This window comes from Bombus terrestris, chromosome 13, assembly GCF_910591885.1.
Source record: "Bombus terrestris chromosome 13, iyBomTerr1.2, whole genome shotgun sequence".
Lineage (NCBI taxonomy): Eukaryota > Metazoa > Arthropoda > Insecta > Hymenoptera > Apidae > Bombus > Bombus terrestris.
In genome coordinates, this window is record NC_063281.1 from 8,184,680 (window position 1) to 8,199,165 (window position 14,486).

Consider the following 14,486-nt stretch of genomic DNA (forward strand, 5'->3'; position numbering starts at 1 on the left):
ACCGACCTCACCGAGCACGATACACCCGCTTGCTTTCACGCGCGATCGAAGCCACTCGTTTCGAGATCACCCTTTCCCCTAGCTAACATGACTTTATTGCTCTAAGATCTTGTATTAGTTACGTAATTCAACTTGCATTTAAAAAATCAGTAGATAGTCCAGTCCTCTTCTGAAGATACTAATAAAGAAATTAACTTATTAGAAAAAAATGAGGAAATAAAAATATTATTACTTAAAGAATAAATAAATCTTGTAGGGAAGAATGAACCTGAAAGGAGCGAAATGGTTAATGAAAATCATTGAATGGCAGAGGCAAGCGACATTTTACACATCGGACGTTATATCAGAACATAATTGATCACATCTGTGATTATTATTTTATACAACAGAATAATTCGTTCCAGATGTTTTAATTCTAAATGAACACTGGTTGATTAGAACGTATGTATATATATTAAGCTAAAACCCGTGATGCGGTCCGTGAATCTTCTCTTCTGTAAAAAGTGCTTCTTCTAGAAAATGCCAGTTTCCTCGCACACAGCAGCCAGTTATTGATTAATCGAGTTGTTGACTCCATGCTTACAGCGAGCTTCATCGAATGAGTCTTCCGACTGAATAGAACGCGTAGGTAGACCGAGATATATACTTAGGGAAAGGACACAGGTGCCTCCTTTGAAGCACTTCCTCCTTTATATAATACGATTACGAGGTAAAACTAAGTTTAAAGTACTGTCGATGTTCGTGTCTTCATGTTGCGTGAGCATCGTCATTGATAACTCGCTGCCCGTCTAGTTCTCCAAGAAAGACACGAATTGAGTGAGTTTGTACAGCTGATCCTCGGTCAGACACACCTCATGGGCGAGGTTACTCTCCTCTTTTTGAATCTTGCAAGGCTGCACCATCGTCCCATCTACGGTCCAACCTCTTTCGATGGCAACCCGACGCGCTTCTTCCAACGTTAAGCCCGTCATTGATGCGAACACGGTTAAACCCAATGACGAATAAGCCTTGGATATTAAGATAATTGCTCTTTCTCGAACATTATCTGAAAAACCGATCTAGGATTGATATCTCGATTCAAGCGTCGAGACATTTTTTTCTGTAAGATTAAGATTCTGATACATCAAGATTCTTTGAAAAAATTAAATAAAAACTAGAAAAAATTTTCTTTGAGAAAATAATCATTTTCAAATAGATACATGGAGAAAAAAAACTTCAATTGATTGGAATGGTTATTTGGTTATTTTTTCTCGTTTATTCTACGACATATACCTTTTAAAGCAGCCATAATGTCAGAAACATCCTCACTCCACTCTGCATTAAGGGCCACGTGTACTGCAGGCCAATCTCTCTGCCACATACGTTGTCCTACCACCCATATCTGGCCAAGTTCTCCGTTTCCGCTTTTCAAGTCCGCTGGTATCCGCTTCCATAAGTATTTGGCGTTGCATCTGCGACGGTGATTTTTCGATCAAATAAAGACAGATCGAAATCTCACTCGTGCAGGTCTTATAAGGAACGAATTTGTGGCGTTGAAGTATTGTTAATAATAAAAAGCCGAGTAAGAAGCGAAGTGTTTGTTACAAACTCTAAAGTAAAGAAATATGACGATATTCCTCTAAAGGATAAATATTATGAACCATTGAAACATAAAAACATTATACTCTAAAGAATTATTTATTGCAAAAAATAGGTTCATTCATAAAGTTATGTATACGGTTAACAAACAACATACATATAATAAAATGGGATAAATATTGTGTCATAAATTAATAAGCTACAATAATAAATATGTAATTATTCTTCCATGATTTTTTACGCATGATAAAAAAATGCGTCATGCGATCAACAAACTCATAAATCATAAAACCGATTATTCATTTACACGAGATGTTTTCTAATAAAATATAAGCGTAATATATAAAAAAATTGGAACATAATTGTAGGTTAAGTAATGTGTTCAACAAACCAAAAATTAGCAATATATATAAACGTATGTCATTAATCATATATCTACAAGGAAATGCAAATATATATACCTATACACAAATAAATAAGTAACAAATTTTTATTTTAATTATCGTTCAAGGAAATCATATATTTAAAAAAAGTTTGTATTTCGCAAGCATGAATACGAATTTGCAGATGGCGTCAGCACGATATATACAAACAATAATTTTATTACACAAACGTATAAGTACAACATGTTGCAAATTTGGATCATGAGATATATGATATTCTTAGATAAAATAAATTATCTTATTTTTGAGCGATATTTAAAAAATAAAAGAAGCAAAGTAACAAAAGTCATGTAGTACTCACAGATCATTTTGATAAAGATATACGGCTAATAATTGAGCATAAGTTTGTGGTGATGCAACTCCACCAGGCGCCTGCGAAAATGATATGCAATAAGTAAGTATATAAAGAATTTACTAATATTTCTGAAAAACGGAGCAGTAGTCGGCATAACCTATGTTTGAACGCTGCTCAAGAAATATATTTACCTCCAATTCAGCTTTCTCTAATTCCTGGAGAAATTTATCCACTTCACTTAGCACCATGATGAAATTTCGTTATTTCCACAGAGAAAAAAACGATACTGAAACAATTGCATTAAAAGTACGCGGCAACATTGAAATAATCAACGTCAAACAAGAAATCTAAACATCCGAAGACTAAATACAGGTTATATTGGCAATTCCTGTATTACTCCAATATAGATGGCAGTACTCGACAAGTCAACTTTTCAAATTATATTATGTAACTTCTAATTTAAAATTAATTTCTATTTAAACCCAAATACATTTTTTATATCATCTATTTAGATAATTCAATTTATATAGATCATTTTAATTTTAGAATTATGTAATGAAGTTTAAAGCTATAAAACGTATTTAAATAGTATGTATAACTAGTTTCGAATCTTGTCTAAAAACTACCAATAGAACTTATCATTAAAAATTCTCGAATAATTGCATTGTTTTGAAATAAAAATATCGATATAAAACGTCATCATAAAAGTAAATCATGTCTTTCATTAGTAATTATGATTATATGTTACAATATTGTTTGCATAGCACTTGTACAAATTTCAAATAATATTATCTGTTGCTGCAAGATTAGAAAGCATTTAATGAGATGAATTTTTAAATTTTACTTAAATTCATATTTAATTTAATCTACATTAGAAGTACATTGTTGAATTTTATTACAAAACTACGAACTATTCGGAATTTGTTTTACACCGTATCGATGTGAATAGGTATTTTATGATACTTATGTAGCTGTATCTTATGGTCCGTTACGGGTATAATATTTCTATAGTCACGACTGTCATTGTGCTCGTGTTAGTGGCTGTATACTGTATACAGCCAAATGACCATTGCATAAAATGTTATAAATACCAAACATAATAATTTGTTATTACTGATGCTGCAGTTTTTGTATTTCAGTACGACCGGCGAAGTGACATAAGCCTAAAATGGCTACTGTTAAAGTAACCGAACAGAAGGTTATTCTGTGCGGGGAATACGGTGTTGGAAAGACTTCTATATTTAGACGTTTTGCGAACAATACTTTTGTAACGAGCAGCGATCGCAAGTCGACATTGGGTCTCGATAATATCGATAAAGAATATGTTGTTGAAGACAGACGAATACGAGTAACATGTTTATATATATATATATATATATATGTATATCTATATATATTCTGAACAATTTCACTTTTCCTCGTATATATATTTTTATAAATAAATCATATACGTACCTAGAAAATTTATTTTACATATATGATATGCTGCTATTCACATTTATATTATACATTTAATTCTATTTTATATTCCAGTTGCAATTATGGGATACAGGTGGAATGGAAAGAGTTGCATCAGTAACATCAAGCTATTATAAATTTGCAGAAGCTGCTATACTAGTTTTTGCATTAGATAATTCAACATCTTTCCATCTTTTATCTCAACATTTGCTTGATATTGTCACATATGCTGAAAATGCAAAAATATTTCTGTGTGGGAATAAAAGTGATTTAGAAAGCACAGCTCCACAAGTTACAGATGCAGAAATGGAACAATTTTGGTGAGTTTAATGACAACCTAAGTGTTATGCAATGTACATACATATACATATTTGAAGAAAACAATGTATTATTTGTTACAGCGAACAATGTCACAATTTAATTTCTGGTATATATAAGACATCATGTAAGACTGGAGAAGGCATACATGAAATGTTTGAAGATATAGCACAGCATCTAGTGGAAGCTAACAGATCACGCATGGAACTGCATGAAATGGACAAAGACAGATTTAAAATTTCGTATATTGATGAAGCTGCTGATCCATCATGTTTGTGCTAAATAATAAATATTAGCAAGTGTATGATCCTGAAGCAACATTTTTTATAACTAGGATAACTCAATACATGGTAATAAAGTGTGAAGAGTAAAATTACTTTTTTATATCAAATAATGACAATGCCAAGCTTTTCTATAAGGGAAAGCATCCTAAAATAAAAAATGGGAGGAGTAAGGGAAGTATTAGAAGAATTTATATACAATCGAAGTTAAATTTTAAAGAAGTCATGAAAGCAAAGAATTTTAAATAAACATTTATTAGATATTGAAAGATATTTTACTTAATTAGACTTAATCTATGTATATGACTCACAGTCAACATTGTACATTAAATCCACATAGTTGAAGCTGTGTAACAAAGTATCACTAATGCTGAGTCCATTTAATAGTTTTCAAATCAATTCCTTCTTCGACCATCTCCCATAATGGACTACAAAATAAGTAATTCAAATATGTATTATTAAGTATATATAACAACTAATATTTAAGGCTATATGTTCTTAATTATGAGAAACGTCCAGTAATAAATTTATTCCCTCCATTCTATTATGGCATCCCGCTTTTCGTATTCGCCGCCAAAGTTATATCAATAAAGTAATCCATCCGTGCTTTTATATTAAATAAATATATTATAATTAAATAAGATGTACCTCATTTCTCGAAGTCTTTTAACGTGTCGAATCGTATTTTCTGCAGTAAAATCAATTTCTTCGATAGTTGTAAAGCGACCAATACCGAATCTATATAGATAAATAAATATTAGGATAATTATGGCATTACGATATCATAAACATATTAATTTACCTGATACTAGAATGTGCTAGATCTTCTGATGTTCCAATTGCTCTTAAAACATAACTAGGTTCCAAACTTGCGCTAGTGCAAGCAGAACCACTGCTCAAAGCAACATTTTTTAGAGCCATTAATAGAGATTCTCCTTCTACATATGCAAAAGACAAATTTACACATCCAGGATACCAAGCTACTGGATCTCCATTATGTATAACATGTGGTAAATTTGACATTATTCTATCAATCAACCGGTTTGAAAGCATTGTGATATATTTGTGATCATACTAGTAAAAAAGAATAAATTTAGTTCAATATTAGTATATATATACATGTATACAGATATATAGTTTATAATTGAAATTACCTCCATTTCTGTTTGTGCCAAATCACAAGCTGCCCCTAGGCCTACTGCTAAAGGTGCTGGAACAGTACCACTTCTCATACCTCTTTCTTGTCCACCACCACTTTGGATTGCTTCTACACGTACCCTTGGTCTCCTCCTCACATATAATGCTCCAACTCCTTAAAATTTCATTCACAATAATTATATTCAATACAAGATATATAATAAAAGTTTATCTTGATGTACCTTTGGGACCATATATTTTGTGACCACTAATAGACATCAAATCAATATTCATAGCATTAACATCAATTGGAATTTTGCCAATTGCTTGGGCTGCATCTGTGTGAAAGAACACTTTCTTCTTTCTGTAAAATCGATAGCATCATTGAATTCAAAATTTTTTTTGGTATTAGTTAATAATATCTTTTCTTACCTACAAATAGCACCAATTTCTTCAATTGGTTGTCGCACACCAATTTCATTATTTACCATCATAATAGAAACTAAAGAAGTAGTTGGCCTTATTGCATCTTCTAATTGATTAAGATCAATAAGACCATTTGCATTTACTGGAATATAAGTTACTTCAAATCCCTCTGCTTGCAAAGCTCTACAGGAATCTAATACACATTTGTGTTCCTACATTGACAAAGTTATATATAATAATAAATGCACAATAATTAATAATTCAATATAATTAACATACTATCTGAGTTGTCACAATATGATTCTTTCTTTCTTTGTAGAACCTTGCAACACCTTTAACAGCTATATTATTACATTCTGTGGCACCAGATGTAAATATAATTTCTTTGTTATCTGCATTTATTAAGTTTGCTATTTGCTGTTTGGAATGAAATATTTGATTAGTATTTTGTCACATTATAGCTCTTTAAAAAAAACCATTGTGTTATATATGATATTAACTTTACGAGCAAGTTCAACAGCAGTTTCTGTTTCCCATCCATACATGTGAGTTCTGGAATGTGGATTTCCATAATATGTCGTAAGAAAAGGCATCATCTTATCCAATACTCGTGGATCCTAGTTAGTAATTGATTCAAATATCAAGAATTATATTGTAATTCATCACATCATATTTACCAATGGTGTAGTTGCTTGAGCATCTAGATAAAGTGCCCTGCCTTCTGAAGGTCCTCTTTTGTACTCATCTGAGATAACAGCTACAATTCAATCATAATATTCACATACAAGAATTAACGAAATATTAAAATAGCACAAAATTCAATTTTCCTTACATTCATATTCTGTAATTTCTGATAAATTTTGACTATTAACATGCACTGCGCGGCATTCTTTGATACGACTTAAAGAGTATAACAAGCTCCTTGCCGGCCGGAACATATTAATTCTTATAAAAACACAAGTTTATGTCAACTATCTTTTATTTTCATAACACATGTTCTAATCACAGATAACCTAACTGTATTACTGAATAGTTTTGCTTCCAAATTACATCTAATCGATCTAGTTACATTTAGAGTATTTTTGTAAATGTACATACATATATAAATTGTAACTGTTAATTGCAAATACAATGTACTTAATAACTTTTTCTGACAAATCTGTAATTTATTAGTTACTGACTTATGTGTACGAACACCTACGCTACGCAACTAATGCATAAAATGGTGTAACATTGTTCTCGGTATGTATACATATACTAGAGAGGTTTCCTCTCTGCATATTTAGAAATGGTGTGAACTGTTACTTATAAATCACAAGTGAATCGATTATGTTCATTCCCAATCAGAATGATTTTTCACAGTGATTTATAATTTTTTGTGATCGTTTCTCATTGGTGGAGAGCATAATTATTCTTTGCACGTATCACATAACTTGTATATTAATATCTTTTATATTATTTTTTATATTAACAATATCAAATGAATATTACGATTTTACAATCGAAAGGAAAAATTAATATTTTACTCTTTATAATACTGATGTATCTGTAAAGAAAAGAAAATTAAATTATTCTTCATTTTTAATATTAAATAAAGTAAATTTACGATATATGTATGAAGAAAACGTAACGTGACGTAACATTTAAATATAACGTTTAAATTAACATTACATACAGATATTTTTGTGTAAGCTACATTAAAGTATTTTATAAGAAATAATTCAATCAAGATCAAGGATTACGATCACGGTGAACAAATTCACTCAAAATAAAAAAGTCACGATCACAGTCGTAAATAAAGTTAGATCACAACCAGGATCGTGATTCCGCACTGCATATACATATAATAATTTGGAAATATATTAACATTGTATATGTAAAATGCCATTTTCCTTACGAAAGTGGAGTTAGATATAAGTATCTAAATGAATTAAAAAAAATTATAAAAAACGGTTTATTAAATACAATAAATATACAAACTAATCGTATTGATTTGAGTATTTCTAGAGTTACAAAATATAATTTAATTTGTATGTAAAAATGTCTGACAAGTAAAAGTAAGAGTACAAAATACAGGCAGCAATGTAATATAAATGTATTGAAATAATCATAATTGTAAAATACTGATTAATCGGTAATCATTCATGTTGGAAAATTACTGACGATCTTTCGATAAATTTAATGAATCACCAATGTCACCACCCTGTGGTTGTTGTTGCTTTTTATGTATCGTGGTCATATCCAGCATCCCACCAAATTCAGATTTAGAAATTGATAGATCTTCAGTTCCTTGATATTCATTTGATCGATTGAGTTTTGCGTTATCGTTTTGTATTTCCATCTTTTTCCTGTCAGTTGTGTAGTCCTCCGGAGTTGCAGAAAAATTTCTACAAGATTCTGAAGATCCAATAGTTGCTTTGAATGGCGACTGGATAGGATCAACCATAGCAAAATCATTTGATTTCCGTTCGTTCGATTCAATATCTCTCGCAGGAGAGATTTTACCAATTGGGCCAAACAAATTTGCAATATTACGCATATATGCAGATGGTGATGGCGATGACGTTCTCGCAAAATCTGGTATAGGAAAACCAGAAAGCTTTGCCAAATCCGCTGTAGAAAAATTAGCTAATTTTGATAGGTCTGAGAATTTGGAAATTTGCTGCGTTATATCGGCTAAAGGAAAATCGGGTGTTGTGGATGACCGCGTTTTATTGATACTAATATCTGTTCCGAGAGGATTAGATACTTTCGAAAAATCAGTTGGCGCAAAATCGTAATCGCATTTAGTATTTTTTACAGAAACTGTCAGCTCCCCAGATTGAAAGCTGGGCATCACTTCTGATGGTGATATATGTTGCTTAGATGTAGAGTTTCCATCTTTTATTTGCGTGATGGATGTGGTGTCCGTAGTTATAATATCCTTTTTAATATTATCTCTAGAAGTAGATGGTTGCATTACAAAAGGTTTTGATGTAGGAGTAATTATTGAACCATCAGGCTTGAAGTTCACAGGTGTAAGGAAGACAGCTGCATTATTAGGTGCAAGACCAACCCCTGGTGGAACTGAGGGAACAAGTGATTCTGATACTGGTACCAGAGGGAATTTCATAGCCAGAAATTCCGGTGACGTCCCATCTTCGGAACCAGGACAAATCATTTCTCTAATTACATCCCAATACGAACCGTTCGATCTATTACGACCGGGTAACTTGGACGCTAAAGAACACTTCAGATATCTATGTATTTTATTATTGTACTCATATTTCAATCGTATCTTTATATACTTACTCTTAAACGTTCAAGATAAGTCGTATTATTGTTAAAGTTGGTAGTGAAATCAATACCTCCTTCACTTCTATAATATTCTATGCATCTTCTCTGAAATAATAGACATAAAGATGTATTAATTGTCTTGGCTGAATTATTAATTGAATAGAACTATGTAAATGTTTACAATTTCTTCTAATGTATCTTGAGAAAGAAAGTGTTCTTGAGATAATGTATAACTCAAAAGCATTGGTCTTGGATATTCATGAGGCCGATTTTCTGGAGGTGGTAAAGACCAGAAAACATTAAAATTTGACTCATAGCAACTGCCATCTGTATTATAAGGAGCTGAAATCCATCATTTTGAATTCATTGTACTTAATCACAAGATTTTAAACAATAAATAATATTTTGTCAAAGAAAACATACAGCATATTAAACCTACGCATGGTGTGTAACCGTTATCACTAGGTCCTTTCATTTTTATTTGATAATCTAATTGAGAATCAACATCCCTCAAGGAAGGAGAAGCATGAGATCTAGGATGAGAATGATACCATCCAACTAAAGTCACACGTTTCCATTCCATTGCCCTTGCAATTTCAGCTTCAACTGCAGCTGCAGCTGATTTATCTTTACCAGAATACCGGCATGGAAAGGCAGTTGTTATAGATAGATCTATTATATTAGAAAAAGTAAGTTTTAGCAACAAAATATGTATTTAAATTATATTAAACATTACAGAAATATTTACTGTGTGAATTAATATCCCAATGGCCACCTAAGTAGCCACAAACTTCTTTATCTGTTAAATGACAATGCAAATCTACTAACAAAGCTGCAGTAGTTGTTATAGTAACTAAGAAAGGTTGTATTTTGCCAAGTGTGCTAAAAGATGTAAGCTCTACCATTGTACTCATATCCCTGAAACATAAGTAATTATTAGCAATGTAAGAAATTTTCTTGTCTTCTATCATTCTCTTACATGGCATGGCTTCTTATCCCAAGGTTAGCATGTTTTACTGGTACTCTTACTACTTGTATTAGAGGATTTGTTTGAACCTTTTCAGGACTTTCCTCCATAGGTTCTGTAATTGTTGTTGTTTCCATTTCTTCCTCTTGATTTCTTAGAAAGTAAATTGTAATAACTTCAGGCCATGATTATTGACTATAAACTGCACTACATTGTAAGTTTATAGTAGATAAAAATTAGTCAAATAATAAAAAAATTTTTTAAACAGTGCATTATTGTAATCATATTATGGTTAAAAACCTAACCAATTGAAGCATTTATTGTTATTATTGAATATTGATAAAAGAATAACACTAGTTACTCTTTGCTAGTTATAAAAAACACCCTAAACAATTAATAGAGATATACATGTGCCAAGGTTGGTATTAAAACGAATTTCAAGATTTGGAAACTTTACAGTTTACTATAATTTATATATGGATACTACAATTAAATGTTGAATAAATTATGTATTAAGTATTTTCGTATTAAGTTTAATAAAATGATTTATTTACAATATATACTTACGTAATTTTTGCACGTAGCATGTAGTAGATTTATGGAGGGTAGAAAACATATTACAAAAGATAAAAAATTACATAATTTCATAGTAATAAATAATTGAACAATAATAAGGCACCTCTTAGTTCTTAATGAGTATTTTACCTACAATTTGAAGTTATTACAAAATTGTTTATGTCATCGCATTCGTATAAATGTAGTTAAAAATAGAGTCGTTCGTTGTATTACAAAATGAAGTTATAAATATTAAGTAAAAAAATACTAATACTGTATGTAAAAATTGTGATTAGTTTACATTGTTTGATTTTTTGGCACTACAGTACTAACAGTATACTACTCTAAAAATATTACTTTTATGCATACTATAACAATTTTTAAATTGACACAAAGTTGTATCCATTCACATGTGGGATCTACATTCTCTGGTCTGGTTCTTGACAATAATCATAAATAGGTATCTCTGGTGGTTCTTCTATCATAAGTTTAGGAGCACAACTTCTTGTTGCTGCTACTACACATAATGTCACAGCTGAAGCAGCAGCTACATGCCAAGAAAATACCAGAGCAATACCTTCTGGTAACATTGGCACTGTATGATACACACGAACTACATGTGCTATCCAACCACCATGGAGTAATGTTGTACAACCTCTTAGAAGTTTTAATTCGGGCCATACAAGTTCTAAAGAAATAGACAAAGATGTTGTCCATACTATTAGTGCTAAAATTTTATCAACTAATTCATTGCTTCCAACACTCCCCCATAAGAAAAGAAATCCTTCTATGAAGAAACTTTGAGCAAGGGCCAATTTAACAAATCCTTCACTCACATTATGAGGAAAATAAAAATTTAAAACATCAACCAGACCAGAGAATGCAAAAAATAAATAGATTGTAGCAAGTACAACTTTTGGCGAAACAGTTCCAACTTGTTGCAGACCACCAGTTATTGTACCAGCTAATCCTACAGCAGTCGCTATTAGTTTTAAACTTCCTTCTATAGGATGTCTATGTATAAGTCTTTCACATTTTTCTATAAGTCTTAATCCCTTTGTCGTATGTGGATCATCTCTAGGTCTTAGAGATACCCAATACTTAGCATATTCGTAACACCACTTTAGGCCAAAGGTATAAAATATAAATCCGGTGAGAATACAAGGTAAATAGCTATCCATGGAGTATACGTAAAATCGACTTCCTGTTTCTTGATAGTAATCTGCAAAATATATGAAATCTATAGAAGTGCCGAAAAAGTAAATTGTTCATAAAAAATATGCTTCTTGATCTAAGTAAAGAATCTGAGAAAGAAGACAATAAAAATATATTTAAAATAGATACTTATTGCTAATTACTCACTGTATATAATATCCCTATGCAATCACATATAAAATTTATACCCTGGATGTTTTTTAGAATGAATGTAATTTTCGAACGTAGTTCGTGAAAAATTATATTATTCGAACGACGCCTCGATTTATTGAGCTGAATTTACAAATCTGTATACATGCATTTCATAGGTTGAAAGGAACGTTGGAAGAAAGCTAAGGGGATAATTTCTGAATATACAACATAAAAATTCACACATTAATGCTCCTAATTAACTTTTTTTTTTCAAATAAAAAGTTTAAGTAAAAAATCGAGACATGGACTCTGGAACTATGACCACCTAGCGATGAATCGATGGAACTACTCTTTTGGGAACAAAATGAAAAAATCAAATTTCTTGGTATATAATGAGAATTGTTTAATTATCCAGAAATTGCATTAAAGCTTTAACTCCCAGAAATCTTCTTTGTATAGTATTCAGTCCGATTTCCTACATAAGTATGTAGTTAATTAAGTATATGTAATTATTGTAAACCACGACGCAAATGGCTTTGTTGGACATAGTTGTGCCATCTAACGGTACTAATTACTGTCCTTGGGTCAATGCCAACTAATAGTACATTTCATTACTGATAGATGGCGCCATCATGTTTAAAAAAGAAGTCCATTTTGCACTATTTTACTAGTCACTTATGTTTTCGAAATATGAAGTATTTTCATAAATAAAATAGATTATGCATATGGATTTTGACATATTATATATCAATACAACATTCAATTCTGTGTCGTCTCATATTGTATAACGATAGTGCAGATGTAATTACTACTGTTTCTCCAAGAACATTATTTTATATTGTAGTGTCGTGAGGAAAAAACCTGGTTAGAAACTAACCAAAGCAAGGTCGTCTGTTCTTCGGTTATTAGTTTACATAGAAAAAGCCTGTGTGACCAAAGTCACCTAGTTCTTGCGAAGCGTTAACAGGATGGGATTAGAGAAAGGGAAAAATAGCGCTAATGGAGGAGAACGATTTGAATCCAAGGAGCAGTTAATCGAGAAGCGAGAGTGGATTGAGAGGTCAGAATTAATCGAGGAGTCGAAGAGTAGAGTTGTTAGAGTTAGCGTTGTGGAGTTGCGTTGTTGAGAGTAGAGTTGTTAGCGTTGCGGAGTTGCGTGAGTAGCCAAGTTAGAGTAAGATTGTTACTATTAGTTCCATATTAAACAACCATCGTTTTCTGTCTCATTAATATCTGTATAACTAATTTATTGTAAAATAAATTACAAATAATAAATAGTATCAAAGAAATCGTATACCTAATATTTCCGCGATACTACAATATCAAGTTAAAAGATTTTATTGTTATGTTCCTTTTTCATCAATCAATTTTGTTTATTAAATTATGAGATGCATATCTATTTTTTAAACACAGGTATCCGCATTTTGAAGCCATCAATTCTATCTGTTTTGTTCTATTTGTTCTTATTTGTCTTTTTAATATTTATATTAAAGTTCCTGTTCTTATACTTATTACAGTTTATTAGAATATCAATCTTTATCATTACTAAAGCTTCAAATTTGATAAAGTTTCATTCTTTACCGCTTGAACCTTCTGAAACAATCAACTATATGATTGACAACAATTATAATATTTTATGTCTTGTTACAAATTTCTTACAGCCTGAATTTCTTCTTATTCTCTATGAAGAACCTAATAGTAGTTCAAAAGCCACTAGAATGTATCTCTGCAATTGTATTCTCCATAGTTTGTCTTGACAATTATTAATTAAGAAGAAAAATTTGATTAAAAGTAGGAAGTTTGAAAACTGTATTCTTATGTTAAAGTAAAATTTAGAAGATATAAAATATAAAAATATATAATTATAAAATAAAAATTTTTGATATACTTAAACAATTAATAAAGCAGGGTCCCACATATAATTGTAATTAAATTAAGATCTTATTTAATTTTTAAGTTTTAGATCTTCAGAATTTCTAATTAGGATTTTCAGTTTTTCGTGTCAGTTTTTTTCAAGACTCCTTTGTTGATCTTACGCAGCGATTGAAAGGAAAAGTAATCTGAATATGAATTAATTTTAGACTTTTTTGCATAAAAAGTGGGTAAGCAGGTCGTGCATACGGTGGGCCTCCATTCATAGCATCCCCTACCGGTGAGATTCGGACAATCAGTATTATTTGATATATAATTACTAATTCTATCACTATGCAGATAAGCTATTAATTATACAACTATAACTTATTAATTATATGGTAAATAATATAAGAAATTGGCTACGATCGCGTGATTTCATAGCAAAATTTAGTTTTGATTCCAACCACTAGTAGTGTTGTGATCCTTTTCCGTACTAAATCGGTAAAGTCGAGAATGATATTAAAATAATAATGGATTTCTCTTGGAGAAGT

At 31.0% G+C, this 14,486-nt stretch overlaps 5 protein-coding genes across 7 annotated transcripts; 1 reads left to right on the forward strand and 4 right to left on the reverse strand.

Annotated features, from left to right (window-relative positions):
• Window positions 1-351: 351 nt before the first annotated feature.
• LOC100642417 (COP9 signalosome complex subunit 8) lies at window positions 352-2,713 on the reverse strand. Its single transcript, XM_003400041.4, has 4 exons — window positions 2,508-2,713; window positions 2,323-2,393; window positions 1,273-1,451; window positions 352-1,045 (listed from the first exon to the last, which is right to left on the reverse strand). The coding sequence occupies exons 1-4, from the start codon at window positions 2,562-2,564 to the stop codon at window positions 789-791; spliced, it is 564 nt and encodes a 187-aa protein (XP_003400089.1). The 5' UTR covers window positions 2,565-2,713; the 3' UTR covers window positions 352-788.
• On the forward strand, window positions 2,347-5,011 carry LOC100652325 (ras-related protein rab-6.2). 2 transcript variants are annotated; one of them, XM_012315320.3, is made up of 4 exons: window positions 2,347-2,415; window positions 3,456-3,664; window positions 3,850-4,094; window positions 4,176-5,011. In XM_012315320.3, the coding sequence occupies exons 2-4, from the start codon at window positions 3,485-3,487 to the stop codon at window positions 4,372-4,374; spliced, it is 624 nt and encodes a 207-aa protein (XP_012170710.1). In that variant the 5' UTR covers window positions 2,347-2,415; window positions 3,456-3,484; the 3' UTR covers window positions 4,375-5,011. The 2 variants fall into 2 exon arrangements, with proteins under 2 accessions (XP_012170710.1, XP_003400087.1); XM_003400039.4 differs by lacking the exon at window positions 2,347-2,415 and having other exon boundaries at window positions 3,317-3,664.
• LOC100652209 (cysteine desulfurase, mitochondrial) lies at window positions 4,610-7,339 on the reverse strand. 2 transcript variants are annotated; one of them, XM_012315318.3, is made up of 10 exons: window positions 6,769-7,339; window positions 6,614-6,681; window positions 6,437-6,553; window positions 6,216-6,353; window positions 5,943-6,148; window positions 5,753-5,874; window positions 5,528-5,685; window positions 5,176-5,447; window positions 5,022-5,111; window positions 4,610-4,801 (listed from the first exon to the last, which is right to left on the reverse strand). In XM_012315318.3, exons 1-10 carry the CDS (start codon window positions 6,872-6,874, stop codon window positions 4,738-4,740), a joined length of 1,341 nt encoding a protein of 446 aa, XP_012170708.1. In that variant the 5' UTR covers window positions 6,875-7,339; the 3' UTR covers window positions 4,610-4,737. The 2 variants fall into 2 exon arrangements, with proteins under 2 accessions (XP_012170708.1, XP_012170707.1); XM_012315317.3 differs by having other exon boundaries at window positions 6,614-6,693; window positions 6,769-7,334.
• A 537-nt stretch (window positions 7,340-7,876) lies between these two features.
• LOC100651893 lies at window positions 7,877-10,532 on the reverse strand. The gene is made up of 6 exons (XM_003400035.4): window positions 10,192-10,532; window positions 9,961-10,130; window positions 9,636-9,884; window positions 9,394-9,554; window positions 9,228-9,317; window positions 7,877-9,165 (listed from the first exon to the last, which is right to left on the reverse strand). Exons 1-6 carry the CDS (start codon window positions 10,314-10,316, stop codon window positions 8,092-8,094), a joined length of 1,869 nt encoding a protein of 622 aa, XP_003400083.3. The 5' UTR covers window positions 10,317-10,532; the 3' UTR covers window positions 7,877-8,091.
• A 274-nt stretch (window positions 10,533-10,806) lies between these two features.
• Window positions 10,807-12,622, reverse strand: LOC100652013 (transmembrane protein 45B). Its single transcript, XM_003400036.4, has 2 exons — window positions 12,097-12,622; window positions 10,807-11,956 (listed from the first exon to the last, which is right to left on the reverse strand). The coding sequence occupies exon 2, from the start codon at window positions 11,913-11,915 to the stop codon at window positions 11,154-11,156; it is 762 nt and encodes a 253-aa protein (XP_003400084.1). The 5' UTR covers window positions 11,916-11,956; window positions 12,097-12,622; the 3' UTR covers window positions 10,807-11,153.
• Window positions 12,623-14,486: the final 1,864 nt, after the last annotated feature.

Coding starts and splice junctions, on each gene's coding strand:
- LOC100652325 (XM_012315320.3), top strand. CDS start 3,485: ATGGCTACTGTTAAAGTAACCGAACAGAAGGTTATTCTGTGCGGGGAA. Junction 3,665..3,849: donor TTGAAGACAGACGAATACGA/GTAACATGTTTA, acceptor TTTATATTCCAG/TTGCAATTATGGGATACAGG. Junction 4,095..4,175: donor GCAGAAATGGAACAATTTTG/GTGAGTTTAATG, acceptor TATTTGTTACAG/CGAACAATGTCACAATTTAA.
- LOC100652013 (XM_003400036.4), bottom strand. CDS start 11,915: ATGGATAGCTATTTACCTTGTATTCTCACCGGATTTATATTTTATACC.
- LOC100651893 (XM_003400035.4), bottom strand. CDS start 10,316: ATGGAAACAACAACAATTACAGAACCTATGGAGGAAAGTCCTGAAAAG. Junction 9,555..9,635: donor ATGCGTAGGTTTAATATGCT/GTATGTTTTCTT, acceptor GATGGATTTCAG/CTCCTTATAATACAGATGGC. Junction 9,166..9,227: donor CTTATCTTGAACGTTTAAGA/GTAAGTATATAA, acceptor AGATATCTGAAG/TGTTCTTTAGCGTCCAAGTT.
- LOC100652209 (XM_012315317.3), bottom strand. CDS start 6,874: ATGTTCCGGCCGGCAAGGAGCTTGTTATACTCTTTAAGTCGTATCAAA. Junction 6,149..6,215: donor ATATTGTGACAACTCAGATA/GTATGTTAATTA, acceptor TTGTCAATGTAG/GAACACAAATGTGTATTAGA. Junction 5,112..5,175: donor CTAGCACATTCTAGTATCAG/GTAAATTAATAT, acceptor TTATCTATATAG/ATTCGGTATTGGTCGCTTTA.
- LOC100642417 (XM_003400041.4), bottom strand. CDS start 2,564: ATGGTGCTAAGTGAAGTGGATAAATTTCTCCAGGAATTAGAGAAAGCT. Junction 2,394..2,507: donor TAGAGAAAGCTGAATTGGAG/GTAAATATATTT, acceptor TCATTTTCGCAG/GCGCCTGGTGGAGTTGCATC. Junction 1,046..1,272: donor CATTATGGCTGCTTTAAAAG/GTATATGTCGTA, acceptor TCGGTTTTTCAG/ATAATGTTCGAGAAAGAGCA.